The sequence below is a fragment of the Fukomys damarensis genome, unplaced genomic scaffold (genome assembly GCF_012274545.1).
Source record: "Fukomys damarensis isolate Sample0158 unplaced genomic scaffold, DMR_v1.0_HiC HiC_scaffold_1, whole genome shotgun sequence".
Classification (NCBI taxonomy): domain Eukaryota; kingdom Metazoa; phylum Chordata; class Mammalia; order Rodentia; family Bathyergidae; genus Fukomys; species Fukomys damarensis.
The window spans coordinates 62,529,582-62,550,314 of NW_022900913.1; the positions used below are offsets into that span (position 1 = coordinate 62,529,582).

Sequence of the window (20,733 nt, forward strand, 5' to 3'; positions counted from 1 at the left end):
CAAAATGGGGATGTAAGGTTGGCATTTAGAAGCCCTTGGACCTGCTCTTTTTTGAGGGGTTACTGGAAATTGAACTTGGGACCTTGAGCTTTTGAGGCAGAGATAGCACTGAGCTAAATACCCAGTCCCTAGAAGCCCTTGGATCTGAGCACAAGTTATGAACTTGATACTCTGTTTCTCAAACATCAAAAAATTCAGGGCACTCAGGATTATCCTTGAGACAAAGGAGAGACTGAAGAGTCAGAAACTATGTTTTTTCCCATGCAGAAACCCTACCCATGAGCCTGGGGATTCCCCTATGACATCCTGAAGTCACCACAGAGCATAGCAAGACACAGAACTGTATGTGTATTGTTGACCAGATGGGGATTTGCGTGAGACAGAAGCTGAAGCAGAAACAGGACAGGATGCTGGGGTCCACACGGTGGGCCCAGCTCTGTGCCACAGTTTAAAGGGGGTTGAGGATTGGGCAAGAATAATGACAAGTTACACACCTCCAATATTTCCTGAAAAGCCCTTGGCCTCCGCAGATATAAACTAGTTTTTCCTTATCCATCTGCCTGATCTTCCTCTCCTGCTGTCCTATGCTCAGTTTATGCAGCCAGCCTGCATTCCTCAATGGCTGGTGCTCAAAGACCACACTCTGAAATTTGAAAGACAGAAGAAATGAATCCATAACTGGCTGTTATGAGCTAAGTGACAGATGCCATCCAAGACTCTTTGTGCCCAGGGTTATTCCTGAGTGCTGAACTGGTGCACCTGGGGATGACTGCTTTTAAGCTGCACTGCTCCTGGCTTTCCAGAGCAGGCACCTGTTTTCTAAGTGTATTTTGTGGGCCTATCTTGCTTCTGTCTCCTGGAAATAGGGCAATAAATATGCTCAGGTTTCTAGACTGTGTCCTGTGGAGACAACACAACTCAGAGGAGGGCTGCCCCGAGCAAGGAAGGACCCCCAGCAGAGGAGACAGTGTGGGGTGTCACTCTTGAGCAGGGAGGAATGAAGCAGTTTTAAATTCATTGCCAAGACTTTCTCACACTTATTCATTTAAACGGGCCTTTATTATTTTTTCCAGATTGGGGCTGGATGCAGGGCATTTGTACTTAGCCACATCCCCCAGATAATTTTATTTTGGACGCAATCCTTTGGTGTGATGCTAAGTTGTCCAGCTTGGCCTCAAACTTGTAAACTTGTAATTGTTTTTGGTTGGCTTCCCTAAGTGCTCAGATTATAGGAGTGCAGAACCACACCTGCCTTTTATGCATTCTATTTAAAAAGGGAAAACATAAAACCAAGAGAATATAATTATTAAATAACACGTGTGTGACACCTATTCATCAGCAAAATTCTACAAAATCGTCAAGAGTGACCAATAGCCACCTGCCTCACCCAGGGCCAAAGGAAACATCCACATTCAGACAGTTGAACACGTTTCCAATGCAGAGGGCAAGACTGACTGCAGAAATGGTGTGCCACACTGAATGAGATCAGGGTGATGAGGCAGCAACAAGTAAAAATATTCATTCTGATAGCTGAGCATAACTGGTGTTCTCTTTTCCCCTTTCTGAAAATGCAATTTCTTCCACCCTAACATTTACTAGATGAGCATTCTTACCTGGAGTCACTTTAAGGTTCTCACTGAATCTGTCAAATCATCAGCCCTTACTTCTACAAACAACATAAAGAAATCTATCTCTGAGAGCATCCAGTACCACTCTTATATGAGCAAAAATTTTAATGGATACAATCAGACACCGATGCCATTATATATATGCACACCAAAATCAAAACTATGTGTAAAAGTTCCCAAGGAAAATTTGGTCAGAAAGAAGCTAAGCAGTCAATGGCCTTGGCTTCTGCCTTCTGCATGGCTTCTGCATATCAATCTTCTAGCCTGTGAATCTTCTGCATATGGATTTCCAGCCTTCCACCAATCTCCTCCAGCTTTCACCATTCATACTCACTGTTGCTGTTCTCTACAGCTTGAGCCCACCCATAGGGAAGACTGCTGCCCAGAAAGCACCAAGGGAAATCCACTGCTCCTTCTCTGCAGGTCCAAGTTTGCCCTCATATTGAAGATGTGATTCATCCACATCACAAACTTTGTAGATTAAGTAAGACAGAAATATTGACTCCAAGTCTTTGAACATGTCTTTGTGACAATCCATGATTCATATTTTGTTATCCGGTTGAGTAGAAATGTGAAATGCTCTGACACTTTATGTGTATTTTAAAATGGACAAATAGGGACAGGCATTTGGCTCAGTGGCACCGCACCTGCCTTGCAAGCACAAGGTTTTGAGTTCAATCCTCTGTACCAAAAAGCATGAAAAATTACAGTGGACAAACAAAAATACTTTTGAGGATCTAAAGAAGTCTACAAATAAATACTTATATGCAATTATTCTGGTTTGCGGAACAACTCAGCAAACATGAACTCTCCTGTTCTGTTAACCTCAGTAATTCTCTCAAGGTCCCAGGTGATGCTTGCCTTATGGTGGTGACCATGTGGTGAAGTTTGTGTTCTCTTTGACATTTGCAACTGTCTCGTTACCTCACTGTTATTACTACTCACCTACCCAGTCTTTTCTAGAGTCAATCCTAAACTTCCTAAAGATGTATTTTCCTTTCACAGATTTATATCTCCTCCAGATTTGTTCCTTCTGAAGTTCAAGCACACTCCTTGTGAAACCAAGGCATTGCCCTGGGGCAGATAGGAAGTTTTCAGGAATCTGTGATGTAGACAGTGGACTGGAAGAGGGGTTGTTCTTTGGCAATGTACATGCTGTTTCTCCCTTGGCCAGCTAGCCAGTCATATGTCTCTTCAGAGAACTTCTGTCTAGTCTTTTCCTCTGTGACAAGCCAGAAAAAAAGGAGGTGTGTACTTCTATATTAAAATGAAGAGCAGTGCCCCCTTATCCCATGGGGGATATGATACCATGTGGCCAAGGTATGCTGTCCAGTAGATAGTAATGAAACACACACATACACACTATACCCCATACAGAAAAACCCAAAACAAAACAAAACACCCAACTGTTCACAAATCTCTGAAAAAATATTTTAACATAAAATATATCAAATTCAAAAACATGTTTTATTACACAGAATATGGAGTATGCACTACAAAGTTACAACAAATATAGTAGCAAAATCCCAACAATTAACAAAGCACCATTTAAAAATTTACGTTTTTTAGTGGTCCATACTTCCCAATTTAAACACAAAACAGTTAACTACAGAGGAACTATATTGGAAAGTAAAAACTACTTTTCAGTTTACCATGTATAATTAAAAGACACCATAGATTAAGCACAAAGATATACAAAAAATATGAAACTATGTCAACAAAATATTTTTAAACCCTAAAATACATAATCTACATGTTTCTAAGTTATTACTAAAAACCACACAATTTATGTACTTCAGGATATCTCTAGCTGGGATTTGTATTTTCTGAGTCATATGTAAATTACTTTGTTTTTTGAAGCAGGGTCTCGCTTTGCAGTTCAGGATGGCCCTGAACTATGTAGCCAGGTTGGATTAGAATTTGTAGCCATTGAGCCAGGGATTTGGCTCAGTGGTTTGACTGCCTACCTTGCAAGCACAAGGGCCTAAGTTGGATCCCTGGTAATAAAAAGGCAAAAAAAAAAAAAAAAAAGAATTTGCCGTCATATTCCAGTGCTAATACATCAAATTTTTTGTATTATTTCTACAGATCTCTACTACACGAGAATTTTTGACAGGATTTTAAAATAAGCTCTCATATACAGAGCATATCTCCAGGGTGACTTCTCTCATGAAATTAACAATTTCTGTAAACTGACACATATCTGATATTACTTATATATTCATGGTTTCTCCCAAGGGTTTTTCATGTATTTGACAATCACGTGTTCTGAAAAATTTTACATGCATTACTTATGAATGATCAAAACCCAGTGAGAGTGCTTTCATGTTTTTGACAATCACCATGTCTGAGGAGAGCTTACCAACATTACTTATATAGAGAGGGCTTCACCTTAATGTGAGCTATTTTTGGCAACTGCTTCTGCTGAAAGCTTTCCCATATTTTATGAATTGTTTCATGTCTGTGACAGGTACTACTTTTGCTGAAAGCTTTCCCACACTGCTTACATTCATAGGGCTTCTCCCCAGTGTGAATCCTTTCATGTGTTCGAAGATGACTGCTTCTGCTGAAAGCTTTCCCACATTGATTACATACATAGGGTTTCTCCCCAGTGTGAACTCTTTCATGTGATCGACAATGACCACTTGTGGCGAAAGCTTTCCCACAATGCTTACATACATAGGGTTTCTCCCCAGTGTGAATTCTTTCATGTATTTGGTAAGCACGTTTTGTGCTCAAACCTTTACCACATTGCTTACACACATAAGGATTCTCCCCAGTGTGAACTCTTTCATGTGTTTGGTAAGCACCTTTTGTGCTAAAACCTTTCCCACATTGCTTACACACATAGGGTTTCTCCCCAGTGTGAGTTCTTTCATGTTTTTGACAAGTACTACGTGTACTGAAAGCTTTCCTGCACTGCATACATTCGTAAGGTTTCTCCCCAGTGTGAACTCTTTCATGTGTTCGACAATGACTGCTTGTGCTGAAAGCTTTCCCACATTGCTTACATACATAGGGTTTCTTCCCACTGTGAACTCTTTCATGTGTTCGACGACGACTGCTTGTGCTGAAAGCTTTCCCACATTGCTTACATACATAGGGTTTCTCCCCAGTGTGAACTCTTTCATGTATTCGACGACGACTGCTTGTGCTGAAAGCTTTCCCACATTGCTTACATACATAGGGTTTCTCACCAGTGTGAATTCTTTCATGTATTCGACAAGCACTTTTTGTTTTAAAAGTGTTCCCACACTGCTTACATACAAAAGGTTTCTCCTCACTGTGAAACCTTTCATGACTTTTAAAACCTCTATGTGTGGCAAAAGCTTTCCCACATTGCTTACATACATAGGGTTTCTTCCCACTGTGAACTCTTTCATGTGTTTGACAAGCACGTTTTGTGCCGAAAGCTTTGCCACATTGCTTACAGACATAGGGTTTGTCCCCAGTGTGAACTCTTTCATGTTTTTGAACATATCCATATGTGCTGAAAGTCCTCCCACACTGCTTACATTCATAGGGCTTCTCCCCAGTGTGAATCCTTTCATGTGTTCGACGATGAGTGCTTGTGCTGAAAGCTTTCCCACATTGCTTACATACATAGGGTTTCTCCCCAGTGTGAACTCTTTCATGTGCTCGACAATGAGTGCTTCTGCTGAAAGCTTTCCCACATTGCCTACATACATAGGGTTTCTCCCCACTGTGAACTCTTTCATGTATCTGAGAATACATGTGTGTGGTGAAAGCTTTCCCACACTGCTTACACACATAGGGTTTGTCCCCAGTGTGAGCTCTTTCATGTATTTCACAACATCTACGTGTGGTGAAAGCTTTCCCACATTGCTTACACACATAGGGTTTCTCCCCAGTGTGAGTTCTTTCATGTCTTTGACAAGTACTACGTGTACTGAAAGCTTTCCTGCACTGCATACATGTATAAGGTTTCTCCCCAGTGTGAACTCTTTCATGTGTTCGATAATGACTGCTTGTGCTGAAAGCTTTCCCACAATGCTTACATATATAGGGTTTCTCCCCATTGTGAAATCTTTCATGTGTTTTCCAAGTACTATAAGAATTGAAAGCTTTCCCACATAGCTTACATACATAGGGTTTCTCCCCTGTGTGAAGTCTTTCATGTGAATTGCAAGTACTATATGAGATGAAAGCTTTCCCACACTGCTTACACACATAGGGTTTCTCCCCAGTGTGAATTCTTTCATGTATTCGACAATAACCATTCGTGCTAAATGCTTTCCCACATTTCTTACAGACATAGGGTTTCTCCCCACTGTGAACTCTTTCATGTATTTGACAACATCTACGTGTGGTGAAAGCTTTCCCACACTGCTTACATACATAGGGTTTATCCCCAGTGTGAGCTCTTTCATGTAGCTGACAATATCTACGTGTGGTGAAAGCTTTCCCACACTGCTTACACACATAGGGTTTCTCCCCACCATGAGTTCTTTCATGTGTTCGACAATGACTGCTAGTGCTGAAAGCTTTCCCACATTGCTTACATACATAGAATTTCCTCCCAGTGTGATTTCTTTCATGGATCTGAACATACTTATATGTTCTGAAAACTTTCCCACATTGTTTACATACATAGGGTTTTCTCCCACTCTTATTTCTTTCTTGGATCTGATCATCACTGTCAGTGTTGGAAGCTTTAAAATTTTTCTTACATACAAAGGCCTTCTCTCTAAGATGAGTTCTTTCACTAAGATCAGAGTAGGATTTCCCACCTTGACGATGTTCACAGGGTTTCTCTCCAGCCTTTGTCCTTGCATGATTCTGAAAGGACTGGATATCACTGCAATTTCTTTCATTTTGATCACAATTCTCTTTGGGTCTCAAGTATTTATATGGCTTCAGAGCAGTGAGAGCCGTGGTGGGCACATTTTGTGACCAATGACCAATCAGAGCCTCACTACAAGCAAGGCTTTCAGGTGGTGTTGAAGCAGCTTGTTTACTGTGCACATTAGCAACTGGAGTACAAAGGAACGTTTCTTCACATCGATTCCAAGCTTTATACTGATAGCATTTCTCCACTTCTTCATTTCTGTAAAGAAAAAGTCACAATAATGGGTCTCTATGTTAATGATTTACCAGAAGAAGTTCTGTTTGATGCCTGCTAACAAATTTACACAATGAATTAACAGAATGTCTTGAAGAGAATCTTCAAAACACCCATTCCCACAACAGTGGTATTCGTGTAGGAATTTTTAACTTTATATAATTTCCAATACAGAAAGTTGAGCTTTATTTTGGACAACTTGCCCATAGGTGTATCACACACGGAACACTGTGATACCTTTTCCCCCAACCCTCTCCCCCTTCTCTCCTTACCGTTTCTCTTTCCCATCTCCAAAACACCAGCTTTTCCTTTTTCTATCACGTCTTCTTTATTTTACTAATGTATATGTTTGGTTTGTCACAAAAGAGATACCATATGATATTTCTCATTTAATGCCTGAGTTATTTAACTTAACGTACTTTGATGAATATCCATTTATTTCTTTTGGCAAATGCCATGACATTATTCATCTTTTTGGTGAATTATATAGCATATTTTCTCTTTCTTTTCACAGCTCGGAATTAAACAGAGGTCTTAGGAAAAACCCTCTATCTTTTCGATTTCTTATTCTCAGAGAAGTCCTTGAGGATTAAGTGGCTCAGGCTGAGCTTCAACTTTCCAGCCTACAGCATCTATTTCCCAGAATGTGGGGCTGACAAGAATGCACCATCACTGAGCTTATCATCAATCTTCATGCATGTATCCAGTGATGGATACCAAACTGATTCCAGGGCTTAGTAGGTATAAATTGGCCTGCTCTTAGTATGGGTATGCATGTATCAGTATGATATGATGATTTTAACTCTTTTAAGAATATACGCAAGACACTTATGCATAGATCAAATAAAAGCTCTATTTTCAGTTTCTGAGTCATCTCTATACAGCTTATTATGGTAACTGTACTTAACACTATACCAGAAATTATGGAGGGTGCCTTCTAAGAATTTTAAATCAGGAATGAACTCAATTCTCTGCAAAACACCTATTGCAACACTAGCATTCTTATTTGTACTTTCAGTACTCCTTCAAGGTTAGCAATTTTCAGATACCATATGTCTGAAATTCACACGTATACATCAATAGTTATCTTGAATTTGGGTTCCTGTGAAAATTCAAAGTTTATTTTTTACATACACACCTATATATAATCCTTAAATGCAATTTCATACATTTTTAGATTTAAATTGTGAGATTATACATAATCGAGCTGCATAGATCTTTACAGAATATCTGTGACATTAAATTGAACTTGGCCTCATTTACTAGACAGTCATGTTTCTGCTCACACACTGAGTATCGAGGAACATTCTTTCTTGTGAAGGGAAATTACCTTAGATTTCTCCAGCAATTTCTGTAGTCTTCTTCAGCCTCCTGCTTATCCCACATTCTTCCTGAGTTGTAGACATAGAAATACAAGGACACATTATATTATTACATGAATATTAAGATTCCAATTTGATTCATGATATAGTGTAACCAGGCCTGCGATATTCTTCAAAATATTTTCTCATTCTAATGAGACAGCACTGATGAGCAATAAGCAATACTCTCTGACTGTATAGATGAGAAAGAGATATCCTTACCTATAGTAACCATATTCCTAAAGGTTTCCCCCATCACATCTCTGTAGAGCTTCTTTTGGGATGGATTCAGCAAAGCCCACTCCTCCATGCTGAAGTTCACAGCCACATCTTCAAAGGTCACTGCTTCCTAAACATCATACAGATATTTCTCAAAGAAAGGCTGACACTCACAGAATGGGATATTTCAACTCCTCTCATAAAATGTTGAATTCAAAGCTGGGCGTGGTGGTACATATGTGTGCTCCCCGCTCATACCTCATCAGAAGGCTGAGTTAGAAGGACTGCCATGAGTTTAAGCCCAGTGTGGGCTTCCTAGTGAGTTCAAGTCCAGCCTGAACTACACAGTGAGACTCTGGCTCAATAAAACAAAACAAAACAAGCTGAATGGAGGTTGAATCCTTCAAATATTAAATTGTTTCATCATCAATTTGAAGCATATGCACTTTTTTTTCAAACAGCAATGCTAACAGAATAGAAGAATAGGAACATGGGTTCTTTCTGTAGGCCACTGTAAGGGTATCAGTGCACTCATGAAATCAGATCTCACACAGGAAACCTACAAGATCACCATCCACAAAACACCTGGGCAGATGAATATCCTTTTTTTTTTTTTTTTTTCAGTCTGTGGATGAAACTCAGGACATTACACTTGCAAGGTAGGCCCAGCATCATTGAGCTAAATACCCAGCCCCCAAATTTTTTCTTTTGGTACCAGGAATCAAACTCAGGATCTTGTGCTTACCAAGCCGGCACAGCGCTACTAAGCTAAATCCCATTGAATGGCTTTGATACTTCATCGGTACAGTCACAGTTCAAATCTTTTTATGGAATTGAGTCCTTGTTTCTTTGACTGTACTTAAGCAGGATTTTGAAATTTGAATTTGGTTTCATAAAAAAATTGAACATCAGATACAGTTATGAGTAATTAAAATGTTAATGGAAAAAGTTTTATTATAGCAAGTTTATGAAAATGAAAACAAAGAAAGGCTGGTAAAATATCTTATAGCTCAGTGTCACCAAGTGGTCTCCTTACTGTCAGATATAAGGAGTGAGAGATACAAGGGGAGGAAGATGAATAAAATGTAGTTTGCATTGAAATTCAATATATCACAAAGTACATGTACAAGTGAAAAATTTCAGTCCATTGTGGTGGTACATGTCTATAATCCAGAAACTTGGGAAGCTGGTTCATTTCAAGGCCAGCCTCAGCTACATAGTAAGTTCAACCACACTGAAATACAAAGAGAGGCCATGACTCAATCACCCCACAAAAAGAACATTTCTTAAAAAATAAAAAAAAGTCACTTGCAAGTGACTTTTTTGATTTGTTAAAAATACTACCTATACACTATAATACAATTCTAACAAGAAGACTGATAGCTTCCATAATATACATGAATGACATTGAAACTCCACCTTTCATGAGACTGCACCATTAGTAGAGAAAAGAACATGTCAGAAAAACAAGACAGACTTCAATGCGTCCACATATACCCAAATTATTGATTCTTTTGGGGGGGGCAGGGATCAAACTGGGGACCTTGCACTTTCGAGGCAGGCGGCAGAACCACTGAGCAAAATCCCCAGCCACAAAATATTGATTCTTGATACAGCTGGTGTTACATCTCTGGAAGAAATCACAACCTCTTTCATTTATGTTCAGGAAGAAACAAGTGTGTACTTGGAAAGCTGGATTGTATAATCTTTTACTCTATGTGCAAAAATTACGTTACATTATGAAATGGGAAAGATAACCTTAAGTGACTTGAGAATTCATAGTGAAATAACTTTTTAAATGTGAAAAAATGTTTTCCTCAGAAGACAATCAAGTAACCATCAGAATTAGGACAAACTCAAATATATGAAAAACATACAGTATAAACAAGACAAGTATTTTCAGTGTACACAGTGTAAAGATTTTATAAAGGGATAAAAGACCAATGAAAACAAATGTAAAATAAATAAAAACATGTCTAACTCAAGAGAAAATAATGAATAACTATCAAAGACCACACTTTTTTAAGAAAATATATGGGACTGTGGAAGAACACAATAAAGATGTAGATTTATGCAAGATTGAAAACAATCGATACACTCTACACTCATTTCCTTTACTTTAGTTGACCAAAACGTACATATCAATGACTTGCTTCCAATATCCAAAGGATACACAATACTACTATTCCTGGAGATAGATGTGATTCATGGGACCAATGGAATGGGTGAGAAAGCACTTGCTCTTGATTCATATATCAGCATGTGTGAACAATAGTGAGAGGGAAAAAAATAACCCTCTAAAAATAGTTCTCTTGCAATTTCTATTATTAGTCATGTATTAAAAATTCCAAGGGAGGAAACTAAAAGAACATTGTTTATAGAAACTCACATGGTAAACTCAGAAAACATCTTGAAAGTGGGACAGTGGTCATCCATGGAGCAAGAGAAATTGAGTCAGATTAGGTAGCAGGTATCAAACACCTGGATGTTCCCATCCATTGCCCAAGACCCAGTGAAGAAGGGCAGGCAGGCAGGGCACCACTGAGCTAAATCCCCAACTCCTCACCAACAATTTTCACTTGTCAAGTAAGCTGTTTTTCTTTGTTTGTTTGTTTGTTTTTTTGTACCAGGGATTGAACTCAGGCCCTTGTGCTTGTGAGGCAGGCACCAGAACCACTGAGCTAAATTCCTGACATCTCACCAACAATTTTGAAAGTAAAATTTATATTAAAATGTTCAAACCCTAACTTATCATTAAGAAAGCACACATTAAGTTATATCTGCATTCATGTATGAAAAGATGAGACATCATTCCCACAGTGGTGAGCACTAAGCAAAGCAGCACAGTGGCAAACAGGAGACCCCCAGATCCCCAGCAAGCAGTGGTCAAATTATACTGCCCATTGGAGGACAGGATAGATGGTCAGAGAAAGACAGAACAGATATCAGAGCTTACCAATGACTACACATGTGTTATGGACCCAATGCTGTGCCCGCCTTGAATGGAGTGGCTTTTATGTTGATATATGGGAGGGCAATCAATCTTCAGACTACCTAGAAAGGGGAAGGGCAAGGGCTAAAGAGAAAACAGACAAGAGACTTGTGAAATTTCAAAGTATATTGGGGTCAGGGAGGTCAATGCCTCAGAGTGGGCAAAGACAAAGACTCCAATTTAGCCACTTTTGATTTGATGCACCCATAATTGGGAGGGAGCATCAGGGGACTTGGGGACCCAAGGAGATCTTCTGTCTGATTTTCTGCAGATGCAGATGCCATGCTGGTGAGAGCAGAAAGGAGAGTATTCTCACCTCAGTAGGTGGGATGAACTGAGCCAATAAGGATTTCCTCCCTCCCTAGGTGAAACCTTTCTCTTTTGTATTCCACTTGGTTCTCAAGAAATCAGGATGTCTTCAGCTGGTGTCATCCTGCCACTGAGAGCCACAGCTTCACAGACCATTGAGGGCTCAGCTGTGACCTGAGGCAAAACGAAGTTGTGTTTCTACATGCCATATCCAGCTCTTGGCCAAGGCAAAGCTACAGTCATACTTTAATTATGAAATGACTCTCCCCAACCTTTACGTGGAAATGCTCCTGACAATAACATTGATGAGGATAGATTTTATAGAAAGCTATGCAAAATGTTACACAATTCTATCAGTGATTCAACAGAATCTGCAGAATGTATATTAATCTGACAATATTCAATTTATATCTCAAAATTAACAATGCTATTAGGTGAGGCAGTTCTCTGAAAAGAACATTGATACATATTCTACTGAACAGATCATTAGATTACATGACACAAAACATGAACATGAAGAGAAATATCACTAATTCACAACTATGTCTGCAGATGTCAAAACAACTCCATCAGTAATTGATAGTTGAAGAAAGAAGAAAAATCTGTAATGGGACAGTTAAAATTAACAAATTGCGCTTCACGGAGATTATCTGGATACTGCATAAAACTTCATCTAATGACTACATAGTACAATGTCTTCTAAAAATCACAAGAAATATTCACCCAGAGACTATGTTCAGAGCAATAATAGGGAATTTGACTTCTAGGGGGAAAATAATTAAAATATTATATGGTCATGTACCAACTCCCTACAACGAATGTAAACATTACGTGCATTAAGCATGGAGCAATAAATGTTAAAAAAGGAAAAATGTGTTCAAAGTAATGGAAATTTTACATGTGGGTTTCACACCAATTCAAATAAAATCTGACATCAAGAGCAGAAGCATATTTAAAATTCTTAGAATTAGAGAGTATGGGCCAGGGTAATAGCACAGCAACATAGCAACTGCCTGGCAAGCATAAGAATCTGAGTTTAACTCCCACTACCAAAATACATAAATAAATAAATAAATAAAAATAAAAATAAAATAATAATAGACATTAAATCATAAAGTTTTACTTATTTTTATTTATTGTTTCGTACTGGGGATTTAACCCTTGTGCTTGCAAAGCAGGCAGAAATCATAAAGTTCTAAAAGACATGCTTCAAATGCAAGGCTTCATTAAATATTAAGGGGGTAGAAGCATTAAAGTGAATGTACAATGTATTAATTGTCATTTCAGGGACTCAGAAATAGGGGCTTCAAAACATTAAAAACAATGCATGTAGATACTTGAAAAGAACAAAGATTACAACATTAGAAATTTAAAAATAGCCCTGTGACAATTAAAATTACCCAACAAATAGGAAATTTCACTGCCCATTATTTATGTGGACAATAGAGAATGAATTATTAAAAGTATCAAATGCAAGGGCCAGGGATTTAGCTCAGCAGTTCAGTGGCCTGCCTTGCAAACGTAAGGACCCGAATTCAATCCCTGGTACAAAAAAAAAACAACAACAAAAGTATCAAAAGCATTACTGAATAATTACTGTAATCTATTACAATAAAATCTAGACAACAAATATCATAAAATGCTGGCAGTGGATAGGGACAAAACAGAAGATTAAAAAGTAATAAGCAGATATTAAGATGGAAGACATCAAAATGTTTATACTTGCATATAACATCACAGTATATGCTAGAAATATTAAAGCATCAAGAACTTAATGGGATTACTAAAGTGTTGTACCACAGATTACATCCCTAGCTCAATATATAGCAATAATGCCATGTAATTACATATCAGGTCTAAACAAATAGATTAGAAATTATACACTTTACCTCATACATAGCCCTCACAGCAACACAATTTTACAAATGTTAAAAGCTCATATATGAGAGTGGTTCAACACTAGATACAATAAGCACAAGATAAAACTATACAAGTATAATCAAATACATTAGGTGAACAAATATAAATAAATTATGTTCTTCTACATATTGGGAAATCAATAAACACATATCTATGAAATACTAGATGGAAATATATGAAAATTTTTATTATATATTTTTATCACATGCACATCAGCACATTCTATCTAAAATTCTAACTCATAATCACTTGGAGAAAATCAAGAATAACTGATTTAATCACATCAAAAACTTTGTAAAAGCCATCTTGCAATACCCAAGCTGAGAGACAGAGAGGCATAAGTGAGTGAAGTGGCTGAAACATGAATTTTTCTACAATCGTATCGACAGTAAATTGAGGAAAAGAACCAGAAATAATCTTTTCAGTATAAATCAGCCTGAGAATATTGATCTCAATTGTTAATTTACTCAAAATTCCAAAGAACTAAATCCAGATAACACTTTGCACTAAGAAATTGTAAAGGTTCTAAGAACTTCCAGAAAACCCATTCTGGGACCACACTGGGACTAGCCAGATGGGAAGTTAAGAGAGATCCACTGGAAGAAACCATAGGTGGTTTCTTCACCTGAATCCTAATTCTATGGATCTTTTGGCATATCTAAAGCAAATGCAACACAAGTAAATTGATTCCAATTTTTTTTCTTCTTCAGAGGTTATCAGTACACCACTCCATTTGGACAGGGGCAGGGGGATCAACCTTAAGACCTTGCACTTGCAAGGCAGGTGGCAGCACCACTGAGCTAAATCCCCTGTGCACCACTCCACCTTAACTAAGAAAAGCACCAATTTCCTATAAGTTTCCTCATCTAACAGCGCATTCAGATACTGAACTCAACAATGAATGAATTCACTGATGAGGAGAAGGCCTACACTAACCAATCAACTTTCAAACTCAGGTGACATTTAGGAGACATTGGAGATACAAGCCATACTAGCTGGTCTGCTGCTGAGAAAAAAACAGGGAAACCAATCCATCAATTTTACCCTCATAGAAACCTCACACATGTCATGAGTCTCCCATCAACTCTCCTGCCAACAGAACAGCATGTGAGGACTGAGGCTGCTGGCACTGAGCTGGCAAAAGCAGGGCTCTCTGCCCATGGTAAAGTCAACTCACTGGGAAAGAAAAGGACATTTAGGTCCTGGCAGAATCCTCAACTCCACGCAGAGGATTAAAAAGGGCCAAGTGTGTACCAGTGAGAGTTACCATATAGGAACAAAGACTCTTCAACTGATGCAGGGAGGCCCAGATCTTACCAAACCCAGTTCTGTCCACTTCTGACCAGAAGTTGCCCTCCCACCACAAGCCTCACTCCTACTGTGAGCCATTTGGCACTGCATGATCACCATTTTAAGGACTGAGGATCTCCCAGGACCTTACCTTTCCATGAAGAAATTACTAAAATTCATAGAGAAAGTGAAATATAGTCCGGTTGGGAATCTCTGATCAACACACAGGGAGCTTCTGACCTGAGTGTCTCACAGAGGATTCTATTCTCTAGCCAGTGTGCCTGACTGGGCAGTTCATACAACAGAAATGTTTCTTTAATGATACAATGCTGCTCCATTTTCTGCCCATTGACCAAAGAGGGAGAAGTCTAATAGTACAATAGCTGCTTGAGTAGAGCTCAGAGGACAGACTCTAGACAAAACCCTTTCTGGCCCAGGCTTTTTTGTTTGTTTGTTTGTTTTTTGGTACCAGGAATCATCAAAGTTGGGACCTTGTGACTGCGAGGCAGGTGTCAGCACCGCTGGCGCTAAATCCCCAGCCCGAGAAGAAGGTACACTTTCAAACATTTAATTAGAAGTTTGAGCTTCTTGAAACTTTTTGTAAATTGAGGCCAGGGATTTAGTTCAGCGGTGCTGCTCCTTCTTCACAAGCACAGGTCCTGAGCTCGATCCCCAGTACCCCTGCCCAAAAAAATCTTTTTTTTTTGCAAATAATTCTAACCTCTGCCTCGAAAGCAGTCAACCAGATGTCCCAATCTACTTCCCCATTCACTCCGTGCTCCTATGTAGATTCACTGAAAATGGTCATTTTATATGCTATGTGAAACTTATCTTAGTACCACACACTTTCAAAGGTACATTATCCACAGATTCAAGAAAACATATAAATATGAACCTAAAATGTGGAGTAAAGAATAAGAAAATAACTTGCTGATCTATAAATAAAATTGTATAAATCCACAAATTTTAAGGTGACTTCTAAAAGATACAAAACATGATACTAAATTTGTTAGCAAAGAAAATTTTCAATGAAAGATAAATGCAGGTGGAAAAAGATCACAAAAAAGCATGTTGATTCTCTACAATTCATAATGAAACACCTATACAAAAATGACAAAAAGAATGTACATCAGAAATATGAGAACATGACATAAGCAGATAAATTAAGGTCTAATGGAGGAAATAGAAAAAGAAATGTGTAAAAGAGGCATAAAAGACTAAAGAAATAAAAAAGAAGCAATTGAATTTCACTATGAATGCATGGAACTTGTCAAATTAGCAAAAGTCCAGTGTTGATGGTTATGAAAACAGAAACTATAACGCTGTAGTGTGAACAGTGGATAATAAGTGTTTAAATGATACACACTCTGTGCACCAACAAAGATGTTCCTGAGCATCCATGGGATTTTTTAAAAATCTGGTTCAGGAACAGCAAGTAAGAGAATGTTCCTAGGTGCATTTAAATCAGTGATGAATGAGACAAGTCTGCCTGCTATAACTGGAAAACCCAAGAAAATGTTACATAGACAAACAATGGAGACCCTGTCCAGAAATGCATCTACATCCAGCAGTGAAAATAAATCTGGAAAATCATACTGAGTGAAACAACTCAAATACAGTATGAACTCTCTAACACAGCACTTGGGCACTAAAAATGTATGTACAGGAGGTTGGGGTGTGGCTCAGTGGGACAGCACATGTACAGTGCTCATCAGTATCTAGGGTCTATAGCCAGGATAAAAAATATACATGAAGCCAAGGGGTATACTCCAGCAGAGATGCTCAGGGGCACAATGTTGAAAGAAAACACACCTGCAGCAGGTTTGTCAGGCACAGCACTAGTGGTATTTGTGGCCAAGATTTCCTTCTAATAAGAACCATCTCATTTGTTATGTGACACTGCTCAACAACCTTGACCTCCTTCCCCAATGTGCTACTAAATATTCTTATGCTCTGTGTCACAGTCACAAGAAAAAACTTGAGACACCTTTTTTTGGGGGGGTCCCAGGTATGGAACACGGGACCTTGCCCTTGAGAGGTGGGCAGCGGAACCACGGAGCTAAATCCCCGGTTTGAGACATTTTCTGATGTGCAGAACCACCACTGCCTGAAAATCACTTACTTAGCCTGTGCAGCAGACACTTAAGGTGCTGAACGACAAGGTATGAGAAGGGCAAAATCCCCACGACCTGTCAGATCTCTAGCTCTGCACCCCAAATCCAAGCTCAGTGACTCTCCACAAAGTACTCTGTATGTCCGTGCACATTCTCTTCTTGTCCTCACCACCTGCACCAACATTTCAGATATTACCAGTGTGAAAAACCAGAACAGGCTCCATTACTCCATGCTGTATGATGACACCCACAGGGAGATACAGCCAGACCAAAGGGTGCTTTGAACTGAAGCTCTGTGCTTTAACTCAGCTGAGTCAAAGGGCATTCCCATGGGCATCTCCAGAATACCAACATGGAAGGTCTGTCTTCAGGGTGTGCAGAAGATAACAGAACTTACAGGGATTCAGCAATTGCAGTCAATTGTAACTATGGACCAAATAACAAAGGCCTATGGTTATCTCTTTTCCCAGAGAGAGATATAAATCGGTGAAAAGGGGAAAGAGCTTTGGAAGGATAACTTCTGTACATACAAGTCTTCAGCTCACTAATGTCAGAGAAACAGAAGTGGGATTAAATGAGTGAGCAAACTGGCACACAGAGGCAGATGTTTACCCAGGGTTAAAATAGTTACAGTGGTTTCCAGCATAAATTAGAACTAGGAATAGAAATGTTTTCTCTTTAGCCATGCACATTGCTGGTGTCTTATGTTCAAACTACTCATCTCTGTCTGAAAGTCTCTATCCTGTCATTCTGTTACAGCGATACAAACCAGACAGTATGATCGGAGTGGGGCACCTCTTACTAATAATAATAACAAGCATCAAATAAATCGAAGAAACAAAGAAAAAATCTGCAAAATCAAAAGTATTCCTCCCTTTTGAAATACTACTTATATTGTTTTCTTGATTCAGTTGCTCTGGGAAATCTGATTAACACAGCTCTCAAAAAAGGGAAACAATCTGATGAGTTTTATGTTCTATACAGGACTTTTTGAGGATTTGAAATAGACAATTACTTAAATTAAAAAGGAAAAATATAATGATAAAAGAAAGGAAGTGGAAAAAATGCATTGAAAATGTATAGAATATGCCTAAGCAAGGAAACATTACTGCTAACCCTTGGATCCTTTAAACCTGCTCAACACACTGGCTTGACTGCTGTTTGGGGAACTATATGTAACATAATACAAAACTCACAATAATACTAAATATCTCTTACAATTTATTGAATGCACCAGTGGTGTCCTGATGCTGACAGAGCAGTGATCATTACTGCTGTCCACCATCCTGAGCAATACTGGACCATATATCACTAGTGTGTAAAGAAATAAAAAATAAAAAACTCAAAGTAAGATTTCCACCAAGTAATTTTTCTGTTATTTTTCAGTACTGGAGTTTTATCACAGAGCTTAAGGCATGTTAAACAAGTTACCACTCAGGGGAGATAAATCCCAGAATTTATAATTCATGTTGAAAAAGAGTCTTGATCTATTATCCAGCCCCGGCGTGGTGTTGTAATACTCCTGTCTCAGTCTCACAAGTACCTGAAAGTAAAGGTGTTAACTACCATGCCCTGCTAATTTTTACTATACCCAATCACTGAAATCTTGTTAAATCATGATAAATAATCAACCCCAAACTGGCATAATGACAAGTACAAGTATCCCAACAGTCAGTGAGATACAAACACTATCAAAAAATCACACCACCCTGGGCAACGTACTAAGACTCATAATTTTTTTAATAAAATAAAAAAGTTGGTTGTATAGCTCTGAGCAAAATTCCAGAATTCAGCTCCTGTACAATAAAGATGTCAAGGGCCTGGGTTTAGCTCAGTGGTTCTGCCACCTGCTTTGCAACAAAAGATCCAGAGTTCAATCCCTCGTACCCACACCAAAAAAAAAAAAAAAAAAAAAAAAAAAGCATCAAACACACCTTGGAATCTTTTGTATTCTGTGGAAACCACCCTTCCTTCTATTTCAGTGATGGAGCCCATGCTATTTTTAAAGGTACACCCAGGCTAGACATTGTCTTAATTTCCGATTTTGCCTCATGTTTAGGTGAAATGATTGGTGGTAATATGAGTTATATTTATCTATTATTAAGTTCCCTTCCTTTCTTCAAACCTGTGTTGCCAATGCACAGACCAAGCAAGCACACAATTCTTCCTTTGTGATTAACATAAGAAAAGTCTGACTTTCAGGGTACCGTCTATGCTGCAGGTGTTACTACTGGCAGGCTTAATGATTCCATTCTCTTTCCCCTCCTTCCCACTCTCCTTTGATTCACCCTAAGCAGGAAATCCTCCTCTATGCCTCAACATTGATGTGCTTCCACAATTTCTATTTGGGGATTCTCCTCTTCTCTAGTGCTACTTTTAAAGTCTGCCTCAGGGAGCATTTCGGTATTTAAACAGCGATTACCATCAGGCAAGGTTCTATGGCCATTAATTCAGAGATTAATACACTTTCCACTAATACACGTGTGCCTGCAAATGCCCCAATTTAAGGCGTTTCTCAGCGTGGGTTTAACAAGCAGCCTCTTCCGGAAGTTGTCCTTAGCAGGTACACTTTTCCCCCGCCTTGATACTTTAATGTTCCTCCCATTTTTCTCAGAATGCTAAAATCTATGGCAGTTCTCACTTAGTCTAATTGTGAGTAGGGCTGTCATCTAAATAGTTAAGCAAGATTATAAACCTCTTTTGCATTGCTCCGTATGGAACCCAGGAGTTCACTAGGTGTTTGGCAAGGGCTCCACCGCTGAGGTACATCAGCATATTTATAGAAATGTTCCGAACCTTTGTCAACACCTACCATGAGTTTGGAAATGTGAGGACACACTAGAAATTTAAGAGATTGCTATAAATTTAAAAAACAGAAGCGTGAAGAAAGGAGTTGTGCCTATGAGACCCTGCATCACAGATATTAATAAACTTCAGATCTTCCAGATCTGCTGCTGGCAGAAATGAGCCGAGGAACCTAGCTCACAACAGCTGCACCCAGCTCCGACCCACAGCTGAATCAGGGTCTCCCCAAACCTCTTCCTCTCCCCAGACTGGTAGCAGTCCGAGGACAGCAGGATTTCCAAGACCGCGCTGTGGGTTGGTGGCGCCACAGTGAGGACAGGTTTCTTGGAATCCAGAAGTAGTCTTGCCCCAGTAAAGGCCAGAAGGACAGAGAGTGACTCATTACCAGTCCAGCACCTCAGGGACTGAAGCTAAGCATGGAGGCTCTAGCCACCATAGCCGGTTCGGACCACTGCTAATGGGATCTCACCCCGATTCCAGCCCATTCCAGGGCTCCCATCCCACAACGTTACCATTGCGTGACTTAAAGATCTCCCAGGGTCTCTTCCACTAAGGTCGCAGCAAGTACTATCCAAGGCGGACTCCCAAGCTTTTTGTTCTGCACAGGAACTTTGGCGCCACGACACCGGAAGAACCCTCCTACCTTAGAGCACTGATTGGACAGTTCATACGGCCCGCCCCCGGGTCAAGAATAAGGAGAGGGAAAAAAAATCCCTAACTGCAGGACTGGATCCCAAATGAAATATTGTAGTTCAGACTTCAGGACCAGGCAGGCTTGCTTACACAATGTTGACCTCACCTCCCTGAGGAATACTTGGCATTTAAGGGCTTTAACCCTGGCTTTTCAGTGCTGTTCCTGTTTTTATTTGTTTTTTGGGGGGGAGACTAAGGGGGCTCTAACTCAAGACCTTGCACATATCTAACATTACACAACTGGTGAGTAATTTATATGTCTAACCATAATTAAGGCTAGAGCAAGTGATACTCACTGCATTAGGGGTATTTAATGCAT

General features: G+C 39.3%; 1 protein-coding gene across 1 annotated transcript; it reads right to left on the reverse strand.

Annotated features, from left to right (window-relative positions):
• Positions 1–3,185: 3,185 nt before the first annotated feature.
• Positions 3,186–20,343, reverse strand: LOC104871428 (zinc finger protein 709). The gene is made up of 5 exons (XM_010637343.3): positions 20,234–20,343; positions 8,295–8,421; positions 8,042–8,102; positions 4,812–6,696; positions 3,186–4,727 (listed from the first exon to the last, which is right to left on the reverse strand). The coding sequence occupies exons 1-5, from the start codon at positions 20,234–20,236 to the stop codon at positions 3,996–3,998; spliced, it is 2,808 nt and encodes a 935-aa protein (XP_010635645.1). The 5' UTR covers positions 20,237–20,343; the 3' UTR covers positions 3,186–3,995.
• Positions 20,344–20,733: the final 390 nt, after the last annotated feature.